The sequence below is a fragment of the Elephas maximus genome, chromosome 16, assembly GCF_024166365.1.
Source record: "Elephas maximus indicus isolate mEleMax1 chromosome 16, mEleMax1 primary haplotype, whole genome shotgun sequence".
Classification (NCBI taxonomy): Eukaryota; Metazoa; Chordata; class Mammalia; order Proboscidea; family Elephantidae; genus Elephas; species Elephas maximus.
The window spans coordinates 17,523,614-17,538,899 of record NC_064834.1 but is presented as its reverse complement, the minus strand read 5'-3'; the positions used below and the strand labels follow the sequence as shown (position 1 = coordinate 17,538,899).

Here is a 15,286-nt window from a genome sequence, read left to right as displayed (position 1 = left end):
AGATAGAGAACTCCAGAGGGCAGGAATTGCCTCTCCTATGTCCCCTGTGCCCCACCCTATTTTCCCACCCCACCAGTTCCCATGCACACACCAAGTGCCCAGGCCGCAGCTCTGCCCTGTGGGCCACTGAGCAGCAGGGACCCTCCGAGCAGGATGAAGGGACAGTTCTCTGGAGAAGGAAGAAGGGCACTGCAGGGGTCAGCACATTCTGTTCATCCATCCGGAGAAGCCATTTCAGAACAATCTGCAATGCCCACCTGCTGGCCTCCCGCCCCTCTCCCCTCCAAGCACCCTGGTCCACTTGCTCTGTATGTGCCCTGCAGAGAAATTCCAACATCCCTGGCATCTGTCACTGCTGAACTGGGGAAGCAGCATGGGAGAACAATGCTAAATTGGGGGAGACAAGTCTCAGTAGACTCGATCAGGTCTACTGAGAAATAATGACCCCTAGGCTTCAGGACCTCAAACACCTGCTAGTCTCTTTAGAACAACAGTCATTCCAGGGTCTATACCTTGACACTGGGTCAATCTGATTCACAAGCCAGTCAGAGGCAGGAGTAGTGCTGACAGGGAAAACACAAGTCATCCTCAAAACCTACCCTGGGAATGATTTCATGGGTCCAGCTGACCAATTACTGACACTCCCAGACAGAGTCAGAGCCTGAATGACAACAGGTGGCCACGCCCTCCTGGCCTGCGCTGACCAGGGCCTACCTCGGAGCTGACTGAACGTGGTCATAAACTTGCTGGTGAGGGACTTGAGCTCGTTGTTGGCCAGCGTGATGAGGTGGATCTGGTCGGAGACATTCCGCAAGACCTTGTAGATGCCGATGGGGAAGGAAACCAGCTTGCACTCGGCCAGGTCTGCAGCCAAAGGACAAAGACAGGCCAGAGTTATTGGCCGCAGAGGTCCAAGAACTTGCCCTAAACCCACATGGACACCAACCCCATCTTCCTCCTAGCCTCTTTGTCTCCTATCTGTCTGCCCTATACCAGGCTTAAGAACCTGCTCCCCTCTTCCAGGAGCCCTTCCCAGCAGCATTAACTGACACCTGTCCCTCCCTCACACCCTGGACCTTAGGATTCTTTATAGCACATTCTCTATGACCACAGGTACTAGCTGGAAGGCAGAAGGCAGAAGGCAGAGCTCTGCTGGCACAATGACAGCCTGCATTCATAGCCACACCCTCAAGGCCCCACAAAATCCACAAGTGCCTCTGCGATCATCACAGACTCAGCAGTGACGCCGCAGTCCTAACAGTACTTTACAATAGCCTACCCTGGTGGTGTAGTGATTAAGAGCTCAGCTGCTAACCAAAAGGTCTGCAGTTCCAATCGACCAGCCACTGCTTAGAAATCCTGTGGGACAGTTCTACCCTGTCCTATAGGGTCACTATGAGTCAGAATCGACTCCAAGGCAATGGCTTGGTTTTTTGGGTTTACTGCTTTGAAATCAGGCAACTTACATAGACTTTGTGGTTTGATCTTCCCAGTCCTGACTCTCTGAAGGCAAGCCTTGCACAAGTGGCAGCAGGGAAGCCACTCTGGAGAACAGGCTGGCAGTTACCTCACACAGTTAAATATAGAATTACCATGACCCATTGCCATGGAGTCAACTCTGACTCATGGCGACCTCATGTGTTACACAATAGGACTGCTCCATGAGGTCTTCTTGGCTGTAATCTTTATGGAAGCAGATCACCAGGTCTTTGTTCCATGGCGCTTCTGGGTGAACTGAAATAGCCAACTTTTAGGTTAACAGCCGAGCACAAACTGACAGAGAGGATACAGGTCATCCTCAATTACCATGTAACCCAGCAATTCCACCCCTAGGTATATACCCAAGAGAAATGGAAACATACATCCACACAGAGACTTACATACACATGTGCATAGCAGCATCATAATAACCAAAAGGTGGAAACAACCCAAATGTCCACCAACTGATAAACGGATAAACAAAATGCAGACTACATATACAATGGAGTACTTTCAGCCATAAAAAATGAATGAAGTACTAATACGTGTTACGAGATGGTTAAACCCTGAAAAATTATGCTAAATGAAAGAAGCCAGTCACAGTGGACCACATTTTCTTTGATTCCATCTATACAGAATATCCAGACTAGGCAAAGCTACAGAAATAGAAAGTAGATTAGTGGTTGGCTAGGGCTGGGCGGGAGTGGCAGAATTGGAAGGTGGCCGCTAAGGGGTATGGGGCTTCTTTTAGGGGTAATAAAAATGTTCTAAAATTAGACTGTGGTGACAGTTGTACAACTCTGTGAATAAACTAAAACCACTGAATTGTACACTTTAAATGGGAATTGCACGGTATGTGAATTATAACTCAATAAAGCTATTATTCATATTTATATATTTCTTTATATATATATACACATATATAAATAAAAGCTTTTTGTCTGTCTGTGTGTGTGTGTGTGTGTGTGAATAGTAGCAGGGAGCCACTGAAAGCTCAGAAATTAGGCTGTCCAGCTTGCTATCTGAGTCACTGAAGCTGATCTAAGTCACTTTAGCTCCCTGAGCCTCAGTTTCCTCATCTGTACAATGGCAGTATCATTATCTACCTAGCAGTACAGTCGGGAAAAAGAAACGCAACGAAATAAGGGCTAATAAAGTGCCTGGCAGGTATGTAGTGTTGTTTCCTCTCCTTCCTCTTTACTCCCCCTCTTCCTACTCTACCCAAATCTTCTCAAAGCTTCAAGGCCAGCTTCCATCCCACTTCTTCCCGAAGTCTTCCTGGACCAACTCTGCTGCTGGTGATCACCCTCTAACTCCTGGGCTTCAGGAGAGTTCCCCACCTCAGATGGCACTGCTCCATCTCTCTCTCAGCAAACTCTGGGGTTTTCCACAAAGAGGCTGAACTCTCTCAAGCCTCTAAGCCTTTGCATATTGTCCCTCTGCCTCGAAGTCCTTCTCCTTCATCTGCCTCACAGAGCTTCTAGTCTTGCTTTCATGAAGCCTTCACTGGCTGCCCTGAGCAGTTAGCTGCTACAGCCTCTGCATCTCATATAACGTGAATGAGAGCTTTTCACCCTGTATTGTATTAATCCCTCATATGTCTGCTTTCCCAGTGGACTGGGAAGGCCCCCAGGGCTCTGTGGGGATCTCACTGAGGAGGTCTGAGGAAAGAAAGGGGACACGAGGGGCAGAGGCAAAAGTCCAGATGATTGAGGCTCCAGAGGACTCCTCCAAGGGGCAACCTATCAAGAAAGATCATGAATGCCTCCTGTGGTCCAGTGCTGTGCTAGGTGACTCCAGCCCTGCTGCTGTCAAATGTCAGGCACTTTCTCTTACATCAACAGGTGGGGTCGAAGGAGAGAATGCAGAGTCCTGTTTAAGAAGGAATGAATCCCCCTAAGTCAGTCCTTCTGTAGAGATCAACGGCTGAGTTAGAAATGGACCAGCTCTGTGGGCTCAGAGTTTGAGGCAAGCTGGGAAGTCTAGAAAGAACAAACTCCTCCAAACAATGTGGCCCTAGTGAGCCAGATGCACCAAGGGCCAGAAAGGAGTTTTTGTTGTGGTGCTTGTAAATTTGACCAGCCCCTTTGGACAGGGACAAACAGATCTCAGCACACGTGCCAGAAGCAACATCCAAAGCTTTCCCTTTAAAACAAAGAGAAAATAGGGATGCTTTCAATCACCAGTATCCCTGAATACAATTTTGGTAGTTCTGGTCAATGAAATAGAAACTAGGAACATTGAAAACAGAAAAAAATTATTATTATTATATACATATGAAACGACTGAATAATCTCTGAAACCAAAGTAGTCATTAACTTAAAAAGAGCTCAGAAAGGTGGCTAAACAAAAGAAATATGCAAATTCCAATAATATTCCTATGTGCCAATAATAAAACACAGTTTTGTTCTACATTCTACTTTGGTGAGTAGCGTCTGGGGTCTTAAAAGCCTGTGAGTGGTCATCTAGGATACTCCACTGGTCTTACCCCTTGGGGAGCAAGGAAGAACGAAGAAAACTAAAGATTCCAGGGAAAGATTAGTCCAAAGGACAAATGGACCACATCTACCACGGCTGCCACCAGACTGAGTCCAGTAAAGCTAGATGGTACCCAGCTACCACCACTGACCGCTCTGACAGGGATCACCATAGAGGGTCCTGGACAGAGCTGGAGAAAAATGTAGAATGAAATTCTAACTCAGAAAGAAAGACCAGACTTGCTGGCCTGACAGAGACTGGAGAAACCCCAAGAGTATGTATGGCCGACGGACACGCTTTCAGCTCTGAAATGAGGTCATTCCTGAGGCTCACCTTTCAGCCAAAAATTGAACAGGCCCATGGAACAAAACAAGACTAAAGGGACGCACCAGCCCCGGGGCAGGGACTGGAAGGCAGGAGGGAAGAGGAAAGCTAGTAATAGGGAACTCAGGGTTGAGAAGGGAGAGTGTTGACATGTCATGGGGTTGTTAACCAATGTCATAGAACAACGTGTGTACTCACTGTTTGATGAGAAACTAGTTTGTTCTGCAAACCTTCATCTAAAGTACAATTAAAAGAAAAAAAACGCAGTTTTTAATGATCCTGTTGTTAATAGCAACAATTATATAAAATATCTAGAAATATTTTTTTTTTCTAGAAATAACTAACGGAAAACATATCTGACCAATAAAGTAGAAAAATTCACAAAGATTTTTTTGAAGTAGATTTGTACGTAAAGATAGAAAAAAGTTCATTTCAAAATATTGAAATGTTGGCTTTCTTAAGAAATTAACTTGTAGATTATTTAATATCTACCCAAATCCAAAAAGTTATTTTTAGCTCGGTGAAATTGTTTTAAAGTTCAAATGGGGGAGTAAACAAGCAAGGTTCTCTAAAGAGAAGGTGGGTGATAACCAATATTAGAAAGCTAAAATAATTAAGAGTGGCAGTAGGAAAAATAGATCAAATAGTCCAGAAATAATATGTGACAATTTAACAAGTGCTCAAGAAGGCTTCACAAATAAACTGGAGAAAAACCCATTGCCATTGAGCCCATTCCTACTCATAGCGACCCTAAGGACAGAGTAGAACTGCCCCATAAGTTTTTCAAGGAGCCGCTGCTGGATTTGAATTGCTGACCTCTTGGTTAGTAGCCATAGCTCTTAATCACTATGCCACTAGGGCTCCAAATTGAGAAAGGAAGGTTTAATCAACTGATGTTAGTATAACCAATTCACAATTTTGGGAAAACAAAAAGGAGAGAGCAAGAGACTCTCAGTTAACCGAAGAATAAAAATAAATTCTAGCTAGAATTACAATTTGAATATTTTTAATCAAATTAAAAAATCAGAATTAAATATAGTGAAACCTTGACAAACTCTTGAGGATGACTTTCTAAACCTAGAAGCCATTAAAAAAAAAAATCACAAAGAAACAGATCAATAAACCTGACTGCATAAAAAATATAAAACATCTGGAAGCTTAAAAACAAAAAAAACAAGCCAAGCAACAGAGTGTGAAAAAGGACCTGTAAATAGGATACAGAAAGAGTTACCATCTTTATTATCGAAAATGCTAATATAAATCGATAAGAAAAAGAAAAAGACCACCCAAGAGACAAATAAATGGGCAAAGGACATAGGATATCCACAAAGAGAAAATGTAATTAGTGAACAAATATATGCCTCCTGATACGTACTGCCAAACTGCTTTCTGGAATATTTATGCCAATTTATAAATACCCTGCCCAACAGGTAATAGGATCTTTAAAAAAAAACTTAGTTAATATAATCAGGGAAAAAGGTACTCATGGATTTAATTTGAAATTCTTTCAATAACAAGACTGATTACCTTTCCTGGCTAATTAACCATTTTCATCTCCCCTGTGGAAAACCCAGTTTGTGTCTCTTGCTATTTTTCTATTTGGAGTTCTGGTGTTTGTTCTCCCAATTATTTATTGGTTGTTGTTGTTGTTAGCTGTCGTGGAGTTAGTTCCAACTCACAGTGACCCTATGTTCAACACAACGGAATGCTGTGCCATCCTACGTGCCATGCTCTGTAAGAGCCCAGTGTTGCAGCCACTGTGTCAATCCATCTCACTGAGGGTCTCCCTGTTAGAGCCCAGTGTTGCAGCCACTGTGTCAATCCATCTCACTGAGGGTCTCCCTGTTAGAGCCCAATGTTGCAGCCACTGTGTCAATCCATCTCACTGAGGGTCTCCCTGTTAGAGCCCAATGTTGCAGCCACTGTGTCAATCCATCTCACTGAGGGTCTCCCTGTTAGAGCCCAGTGTCGCAGCCACTGTGTCAATCCATCTCACTGAGGGTCTCCCTGTTAGAGCTCAATGTCGCAGCCACTGTGTCAATCCATCTCACTGAGGGTCTCCCTGTTAGAGCTCAATGTTGCAGCCACTGTGTCAATCCATCTCACTGAGGGTCTCCCTGTTAGAGCCCAATGTTGCAGCCACTGTGTCAATCCATCTCACTGAGGGTCTCCCTATTAGAACTCAATGTTGCAGCCACTGTGTCAATCCATCTTACTGAGGGTATCCCTCTTTTTTGCTGACCCTCTGCCTTACAAAGTATGATGTCCTTCTCTGGAGACTGGTCCTTCTTGATAACATGTCCAAAGTACGTGAGACGAAATCTCACCATCCTCACTTCTAAGGGTCATTCTGGCTGTACTTCTTCCAAGACAGATTTGATCATTCTTCTGGCAGAATATTCAATGTTCTTCACCAACACCATAATTCAAAGGCATCAATTCTCCTTCAGTCTTCCTTATTCATTGTCCAGCTTTTGCATGCAAATGAAGCAATCGAAAATATCACGGCTTCGGTCAGGCGCATCTTAGTCCTCAATGTGATGTCTTTGCTTTTTAACACTTTAAAGAGGTCTTTTGCAGCAGATTTGTCCAACGCAATACATTGTTTGACTTCTTGACTGCTGCATCTATTGTGGATCCAAGTAAAATGAAATCCTTGACAATTTCAATCTTGTCTGTTTATTACAATGTTGCTTGTTGGTCTAGTCGTGAGGATTTTTGTTTTCTTTAAGTTGAGGTGTAGTCCATACTGAAGGCTGTGCTCATTGATCTTCACCAGCAAGTGCTTCAAATCTTCTTCGCTTTCAGCACAGTTGTGTCATATGCATATCGCAGGTTGTCAATGCATCTTCCTCCGATCCTGATGCTGAGTTCTTCGTGAAGTCCAACTTCTCAGATTATTTGCTCAACATACAAATTGCCTAATTGTGGCAGGAGGATACAACCCCGATGCACACCTTTCCTGATTTTAAACCACACAGTATACCCTCATTTTGTTCAAATGACTACCTCTTGGTCTATGTACAGGTTCCACACGAGCATAATTAAGCATTCTGGAATCCCCATTCTTCCCAATGTTATCCATAATTTGTTATGGTCCACACAGCTGAATGCCTTTGCATAGTCAATAAAACACAGGTAAACATCTTTCTGTTTTTCTCTGCTTTCAGCCAAGATCCATCTGACATCAGCAATGATATCTCTCGTTCCACATCTTCCTCTGAATGTGGCTTGAATTTCTGGCAGTTCCCTTTCGATACACTGCTGCAACTTCTTTTAAATGATCTTCAGCAAAATTTTACTTGCATATGATATTGTTCGATAATTTCCATATTCTGTTGGATCACTTTTCTTTGGAATGGGCACAAATATGGATGTCTTCCAGTCGGTTGACCATATAGCTGTCTTCCAAATTTCTTGGCATAGACAAGTGAGCACTTCCAGTGCTGCATCAGTTTGTTGAAACATCTCAACTGGTATTCCGTTGATTGCTGAAGCCTTGTTTTTCACCAATTCCTTTGGTGTAGCCTGGGCTTCTTCCTTCAATACCATCAGTCCTTTACCACATGCTACCTCCTGAAATGGATGAAAGTCAACCAATTCTCTTTGGTCAGCAACTCAGTGTATTCCTTCTATCTTCTTTGATGCTTCCTGTATCGTTCAATATTTTAGTCATAGAATCCTTTAATACTGCAACTTGAGGCTTGAATTTTTTCCTCAATTCTTTTAACTTGAGAAATGCCAAGCACGTTCTTCCCCTTTTGGTTTTCCAACTCCAGGTCTTTGCACATTTCATTATACTTTGTCTTCTTGAGCCACTGTCTGAAGTCTTCTATTCAGCTATGTTATTTCATCATTTCTTCCATATGCCTTAGCTACTCTACATTCAAGAGCAAGTTTCAGAGTCTCTTCTGACATCCATTTTTGTCTTTTTTCTTCCCTGTTTTTTTAACAACCTTTTGCTTTCTTCATGCATGATGTCCTTGATGTTATCCCACAACTCGTCTGGTCTTTGGTCATTAGCGTTCAATGCATCAAATCTGTTTTTGAGATGGTCTCTAAATTCAGGTGGGACACAAAAGCCAAACTATGACCTTATACTCAAGGTTTTAATTTTGTTCAGCTTCAACTTGAACTTGCATATGAGCAATTCATCCCCAGTCAGCCCCTGGCCCTGTTCTGACTGATGATATTGAGCTACTCCATCATCTCTTTCCACAGATTTGGTCCATTTGATTCCTGTGTATTCTATCCAGTGAGGTCCAAGTGTATAGTCACCATTCATGTTGTTCAAAAAAAGATATTTACAATGAATAAGCCCTGGATCTTACAAAATTTTATCATGTGATCTCTGGCATTGTTTCTATCATCAAGGCCGTATTTTCCAACTACCGATCCTTCTTTGTTTCTAATCTTCACATTTCAATCACAGTAATTATCAATTCATCTTGATTGCATGTTTGGTCAATTTCAGACTGCAGAAGCTGGTTAAAATCTTCAATTTCTTCATCTTTAGCATTAGTGGTTGATGCATAAATTTGAACAGTAGTTGTATTAACTGGTCTTCCTTGTGTAATTATGGATATTGCTGGTACCCTGCTGCCCTCAAGTAAATTCTAACTCATAGCAACCCTATAGGACAGAGTAGAACTGCCCCATAGAGTTTCCAAGGAGCACCTAGTGGATTCAAACTGCTGACCTTTTGGTTAGCAGCTGTAACACTCAACCACTACGCCACCAGGGTTTCCATATTGTTTGTGGAGCTCCTTGAATAGTATTAGTCAACTCATGTCTGTTAGTTGTTTTTCTTGTTTAACAGTTCGTTATAATGTTTAGGTTTTATTTTTTTAAGTAGAATATAAAAATTATATGCACACTGTAACTGCAACTGGGTAAAAAGTATGCATGGCTGGGAAAAAAGATGGAAGGAAAAATAGCCAGAATGCTAACAGCTGCTATTACAAGAGATTTGAGCAATTAGTTACTACTTATAATCCTGTTGTGTGTTTATTTTTTATAAAATAAATAAAGTACTAGTATGTATATTTATGTAAAACCATTTGTCAAATATATGTAGTGATAGTTTACTTTTAAAATGGAAAAATAAATTTAACAAGTGTTTAAAAATAACTTTTATTGGAAAAAGAACCCAACAAGTTCAAGGATAAACTGAGGGGAGACAGTTCTTCCTCAAGAAGATAAACAGAGAAAGGCAGACCCATGAAAAAAAGACAATTACTGTCTGCATTGGTTGGGGTAGACACCACGAAGTGGAACTTTCCAGATTCAGGTATCATTGAAGAATCACACAACGAATACATGTACACCCCAAAGTGGAGAGAGAATGTGTTCATGATGAAGATAGAAGAGGTACGGCCTTTCAATTTCTTTCCAAGGGTCCTCAAAGCAGCCAGTCTTCTCTAAGGATATCAGTCCAGAAATGCCCAGCCAGTGTTGGTAGGTAAACTGTTCAAGGTCAGTTTGTACAATGATGTAGCTGAAGACGGATGCAAAGCCTCCATTTGGGTGACCCTCCTATCCCAGGCTCTTAGATTCTTAGGACGGCCATAACAGAATACCACAAAGTGGGTGGCTCTGAAGAACAGAAATTCATTGTCTTTCAGTTTTGGAGGCTATAAGTCCAAATCAGGGTCTCAGCTGTGCTGATTCTTTCTGGAGGTTTTGAGAGAGGAATAGTTCCATGCCCCTTTCCTAGTTTCTTGTAGCTGCTGGCAACCTTGGCGTTCCTTTGCTTGCAGACAGATTCTCACATGGTGTCTTCCCCTGTGTGTGACTCTTTGCCTGTCTATCCTTCTCTTTTATAAGACACCACTCGCAAGAGATTAGGACTAGGATCCGCTCTCCACTGGTATGTCCTCATTAACTTAACATCTACAAAGAAAACCCCATTTTTCCCCAAATAAGGTCACATTCACCAGTGCAGGGCTTAGGACTTTAGCATATCGTTTGAGGTACACAACTGAATCCATAACAGCTGGTTTGCTCAGGACTTTCCCAATTTTAGCACTGTAAATCCCGTGAACCTCTCCTCAAAAATCAACCTAAATGCTGTCAAGTGGATTCCAACTCACGGCAACCTCATGTGTTACAGGGAATAACTGCTCCATAGGGTTTTCTTGGCTGCAATCTTTTTTTTTTTTAACCAGAAGGTGTATAAAGCTGATTTTTTTTTAATTTCATATCTATTTATCTTTATTGTACTTTAAATGAAGGTTTACAGAGCAAATTAGTTTCTCATTAAACAATACACATTTTTTGTGACATCGGTTGCCAACCCCACAATGTGTCAACACTCTCCCCTTCTCAGCCTTGGGTTCCCCACTACTAGCTTTCCTGTCCCCTCCTGCCTTCTTGTCCTTGCCCTGAGCTGAGTCTGGTTTTGTTTTATGGGCCTGTCTAATCTTTGGCTAAAGGGTGAACCTCAGGAGTGACTTCAGTACTGAGCTGAAAGAGTGTCCGGGGACCATACTCTCAGGGTTTCTCCAGTCTTTGTCATACCAGTAAGTCCAGCCTTTTTTCGTGAGTTAGAATTTTGTTCTACATTTTTCTCCCACTCTATCTGGGACTCTCTATTGTAAGCCCTGTCAGAGCAGTCCGTGGTGGTAGCCAGGCACCATCTAGTTGTGCTGGACTCAGTTTTGTGGAGGCTGTGGTAGTTGTGATCCATTAGTTCTTTGGACTAATCTTTCCCCTATGTCTTTGGTTTTCTTCATTCTCTCTTGCTCCAGACTGGGTGGGACCAGTGGAGTATCTTAGGTGGCCACACACAAGCTTTTAAGACCCTGGACACTACCCACCAAAGTAGGATGTAGAACATTTTCTTTATAAACTATGTTATGCCAGTTGAGCTAGATGTCCCCCAAGACCATGGTCCCCAGTCCTCACTGGCTGTGATCTTTATGAGAGTGGATTGCCACGTTTTTCTTCTCAGTCCCAGGCAAATTAGGACAGTTGGTCACCCTAGATTCAAGCTGGATGCTGATGAATGAGAGATTTCTACCCTCAGAAAGGGGAGTGAGAAAGCGCAGGTATTAGCAATGGCATGAGCAAAGGCCCAGAGCACTTTCATTCCTCTGGGACATCACCTTTGATCCCTGCCTCTCCTACAATTTCCAAGAGCCTCACTCTGGCTCCACGAGTCTGCAGAAGGAAAGGCTCCGGGTACTGGAATCATCTCATGCTACCTAGAGGTGCATGCAGGCCAAGAGACCTAGGGGGTTCAGTAGCGGTTCTAACTATAAGGGGCAACACCAGGCTCCTCCATCAACATCTGGACAGCAACTGGAATCAAGTGTGCCTCTCCCCAGCAACCCCAGCTGCTGATACCTGGGCTGTAATAGAGAACAGAGATCCCTGGGGAAGGTGCTACAATAAACACAGGGCATAATTACCCTCATAATTACAATTATTACAAGAAAGCCAAACTGCATGTCCCCAAACCTCTAATTAGGGCAGTATTTTGGTTAATAAAGAGACCTTTTATTCAAATCTCATGGGCTCTTTATTAAAGGTTATCACATTAATTCTAATGAGTGCCTAATAAAAAGTAGCTGATGGGCAGAACCAAGCCAGAACAAGCAAAATCCAAGCACGCAGAACATTCAGCTGGACATCAGATGTTTTGTTGTGAAACAACTCTGACCTCGGCTCAGTCCCTGCTGAGAGGTGTGCCTGGTGATAGGGCCCCACAAGGGGTAAGCAGAAAGGGTCACGAGGCCCCACAGCCATATCACAGGGCAAGGAGGACAGAGTCAGGATTTAGGCTGGCGAGAGCAAGGATCCCATGACCTGGCCAAGGCTACGAAGGAAATCTGAGGCCGATGTGACCTGGTCCTTCTGGAATATTTTTTTTCATGAAATATTTTCTTTTTTCACAAATGTCTTTTTTTTTCGTGGAATCTCAGAATTAAATGGAGAATGGTGGTCATTTAGCCCCATGTTTCCCAAATCTCCCAGAAAGAATCACCTGGAGAGGCTGCTCCTCAGCCCCTCCCTCCTAAGATTCTGCTTTAGTGGTTGTTAAGGCTGTTGTTGTAAATAGTTGCCGTCGAGTCTATTCCAACTCATGGCCACCCCATGTGTGCAGAATAGAACTCTTTCACAGGGTTTTCAAGGCTGTATGTCACCTTTTGGAAGCAGATCGCTAGGCCTGTCTTCCAAGGCCCCTCTGGGTAGGTTCAAACGGCCAACCTTTGGCTAGCAGTCAAGCACTTAACTGTTTGTGCCATTCAGGTACTCCTAGGTATAAGATGGTACCAGGGAATTTATGTTTTTAACAAGTATCCCAGGTGATTCTTACCAACAGGCAAACTGCAGAAACACTGAGTGATATAACCTCTGATCTGAGACCTGAAATTCTCAAAATGTCTCTACCAGAGAGCACAGAGTTCTCCTTGAACATCTCCAGTGATGGGAAACTTATCCCCCACAGAATGGTTTTAACTGTTAGAGAGTTCTTTCATGAACTATGTTGATAACTGCCTCCCTCCCACCTGCTGATCCTTCTGCCCTCTTCAGTCACACATAGTATATCTGCCTCTTCCTCTATATGACAATACATATATGAGGACAAAGGACATCAGAAACTTCTCCAGGTAAAAACATCCCAGAACCTTCAATTCCCATGGTTCTGAATGCTCCCCTCAGAGAGGTAGGCCTACTCAGCCAGAACTTAACTCCTGCACAGACTTTCAGTCTCTAACACATAACCGCAGCCACCATTCGTTGACATCGCTATGTGTTGGAAACAGTGCTCTGGACTTCAGACCTATTATCTCCTCTAGGCCTTACAACCACCCTGCAAGGTCAGTACTATACTTACTCCATTTGACAGATGAGGAAACTGAGTCACAGTGAACTTAAATGATTTACTCACGGTCACATAATTTACCTAAGGTCATCCAGTTATTGAAATAAAAAAAAAAACCTCATTGCCATTGAATCAATTCTGACTCATGGTGACCCCATGTGTTACAGAATAGAACTGCTCCACAGGGTCTTCTGGGCAGTAATTCTTATAGAAGCAGGTCACCAGGCCTTTCTTTCACAGTGCTCCTGTGTGGGTTTGAATCGCCAATCTTTCGGTCAGTAGCCCAGGGCTTAACTGTTTGTGCTCCCCCGGACTCCTAGCAATCCCATAACTGGTACTATTAGTATCGTCCCCATTTTACAGAGGAAGACTCTGAGGCACACACACTTTTTGAAGCTGCATAATTATCCATATGGTTAACAAGTGCCAGAGCTAAGCTTGAGTGCATGCCCTAACCATTATACCACACTGCCTCCCTAGAGAAAGACATAACCATCACTCTGGGCAGTCTGCTGCTCTGCAACAAAATGAGGGATGGTGAGTTTCCAACGAGCAGATCTTCCACGACCTCTAAGGGATTTCTGTGAGCACTGGTACTTGCAGCTACCATGGAGCTTAGAGTTAAAAAGGTGCCTTGGTGGCACAAAAGGTCAGCAGCTAGAATCTGCCAGCCACTCCTTGGAAACCATATGGGGCAGATCTACTCCTTCCTATAGGGTGGCTATGAGTCAGAACCGACTTGACAGCAATGGGTTTGGGTTGGGTTTGGTTTAGCGTTAAAAGGAGCCCTGGCGGCACAGTGATTAAAGTGCTCAGCTGCTAACCAGAAGTTCGTCGGTTCAAACCAATCGGCCACTCTGTGGAAGAAATCTGTAAAGATTTATAGCCTTGGAAACCCTATAAGGCAGTTTTACTCTGTCCTATAGGGTCTCTATGACACAGAATCGAATCAGCAGCAATGAGGAGAGTTAAAATAGCTAGTGAAAGAATTATCTGGGTATCAGGAGCCTGGATTTATCACATATTGGCTGTGGGACCTCGGGCAGGACACAGCGGTTCTTACACCATTGGTTCTCATCATCATAAAATGCCAAGAGTTGGAGCCGGTAGCCGCTCTACCCCTTCCACTGCCACTCTGGGCTCTAGCCAGCGGTTCCCCCCATCTTGGCTGCACACAAGAATCACCTGGGACACTCCCGAGATTCTGATTTATTAGTGTGGGCTGGGGCATGGGAATCAGGAGTTTTAAAAGCTCCCCAAACGGTTCTAATGTGCAGCCAGGGTGGGGAACTTGCATTCTGCCATCACCTCTCAACATTGAATGTGTAAACAACTCACCTGAGGACCCCGCTGAAGTGCAGCTTTGATGCTCCTGCCTGGGGAGTAGCCTGAGGTTCCGCGTGTCTACCAGGCCGGTCCAAGAGCCACACTGAGGAGCAAGGCTAGGCCAAGGCAGTGGTTCTCAAAGCGGAGTCCCCAGGCCATAGCATCAACATCATCCAGGAATGTGTTGGAAATTCAATTTCTCAGGCCTCACCCCAGACCTACGTAATCAGGGACTCTGAGAGTGGGGCCCAGCAACCTGTGTTTGAGAATCCCCGGCAGAGCGGGACAAGGCCTCCCTTCAGCCATGATGACTTTGCCCTGGCTGCTGATGATCATGGTGACAATAATGACAGTAACTCACATTACTGGGGACTAGATGGTCCGTGCCTGTGCTAAGGTTTACGTTTACTCACTCATGTAGCTTTTTTTGCCCTGTGTACCTCTTGCTTCCTCCTCAGACCAGACTATTTCAAGACAGAGCCACTGTCTCTTCATCCTCTGTCTTGCCTTGTTCCAGTTCCTGGATGTGAAAGAGGCACCCGTGACCTTTGGTGTGGAAGCAGTCCTGGACTGGGACAAGGAGGTCCAAGTTCTTATCCCAGCCCTGCCACTATCAGCCATGGGATCTCAGGGAAACAACTTCTCCATGGGCCTAGTTTCCTCCTCTGTAAGATGAGGCTTTGGACTGTGTGATTTTGGGGCTCCCAAATAACTAGATTGGTAAAACCCTGGTGGTGTAGTGGTTAAGAGTTTGGCTGCTAACCAAAAGGTCAGCAATGCAAATATACCAGGTGCTCCTCGGAAACCCTATAGGGCAGTTCTGCTCTGTCCTATAAACTCACTATGAGT

At 43.9% G+C, this 15,286-nt stretch overlaps 1 protein-coding gene across 4 annotated transcripts in view; it reads right to left on the bottom strand.

Annotated features, from left to right (window-relative positions):
• The window catches only part of LRRC20 (leucine rich repeat containing 20), a 110,234-nt gene that overhangs the window by 54,916 nt on the left and 40,032 nt on the right, over positions 1–15,286 (bottom strand). For 3 of the 4 annotated variants that reach the window (XM_049855827.1, XM_049855826.1, XM_049855829.1), the window contains exon 3: positions 715–864. The exons of the other annotated variant lie outside the window; for it this stretch is intronic. In XM_049855827.1, coding sequence (XP_049711784.1) covers positions 715–864 — 150 coding nt within the window. The remainder of the gene's footprint in view (positions 1–714; positions 865–15,286) is intronic. 4 annotated transcript variants of the gene reach the window in all.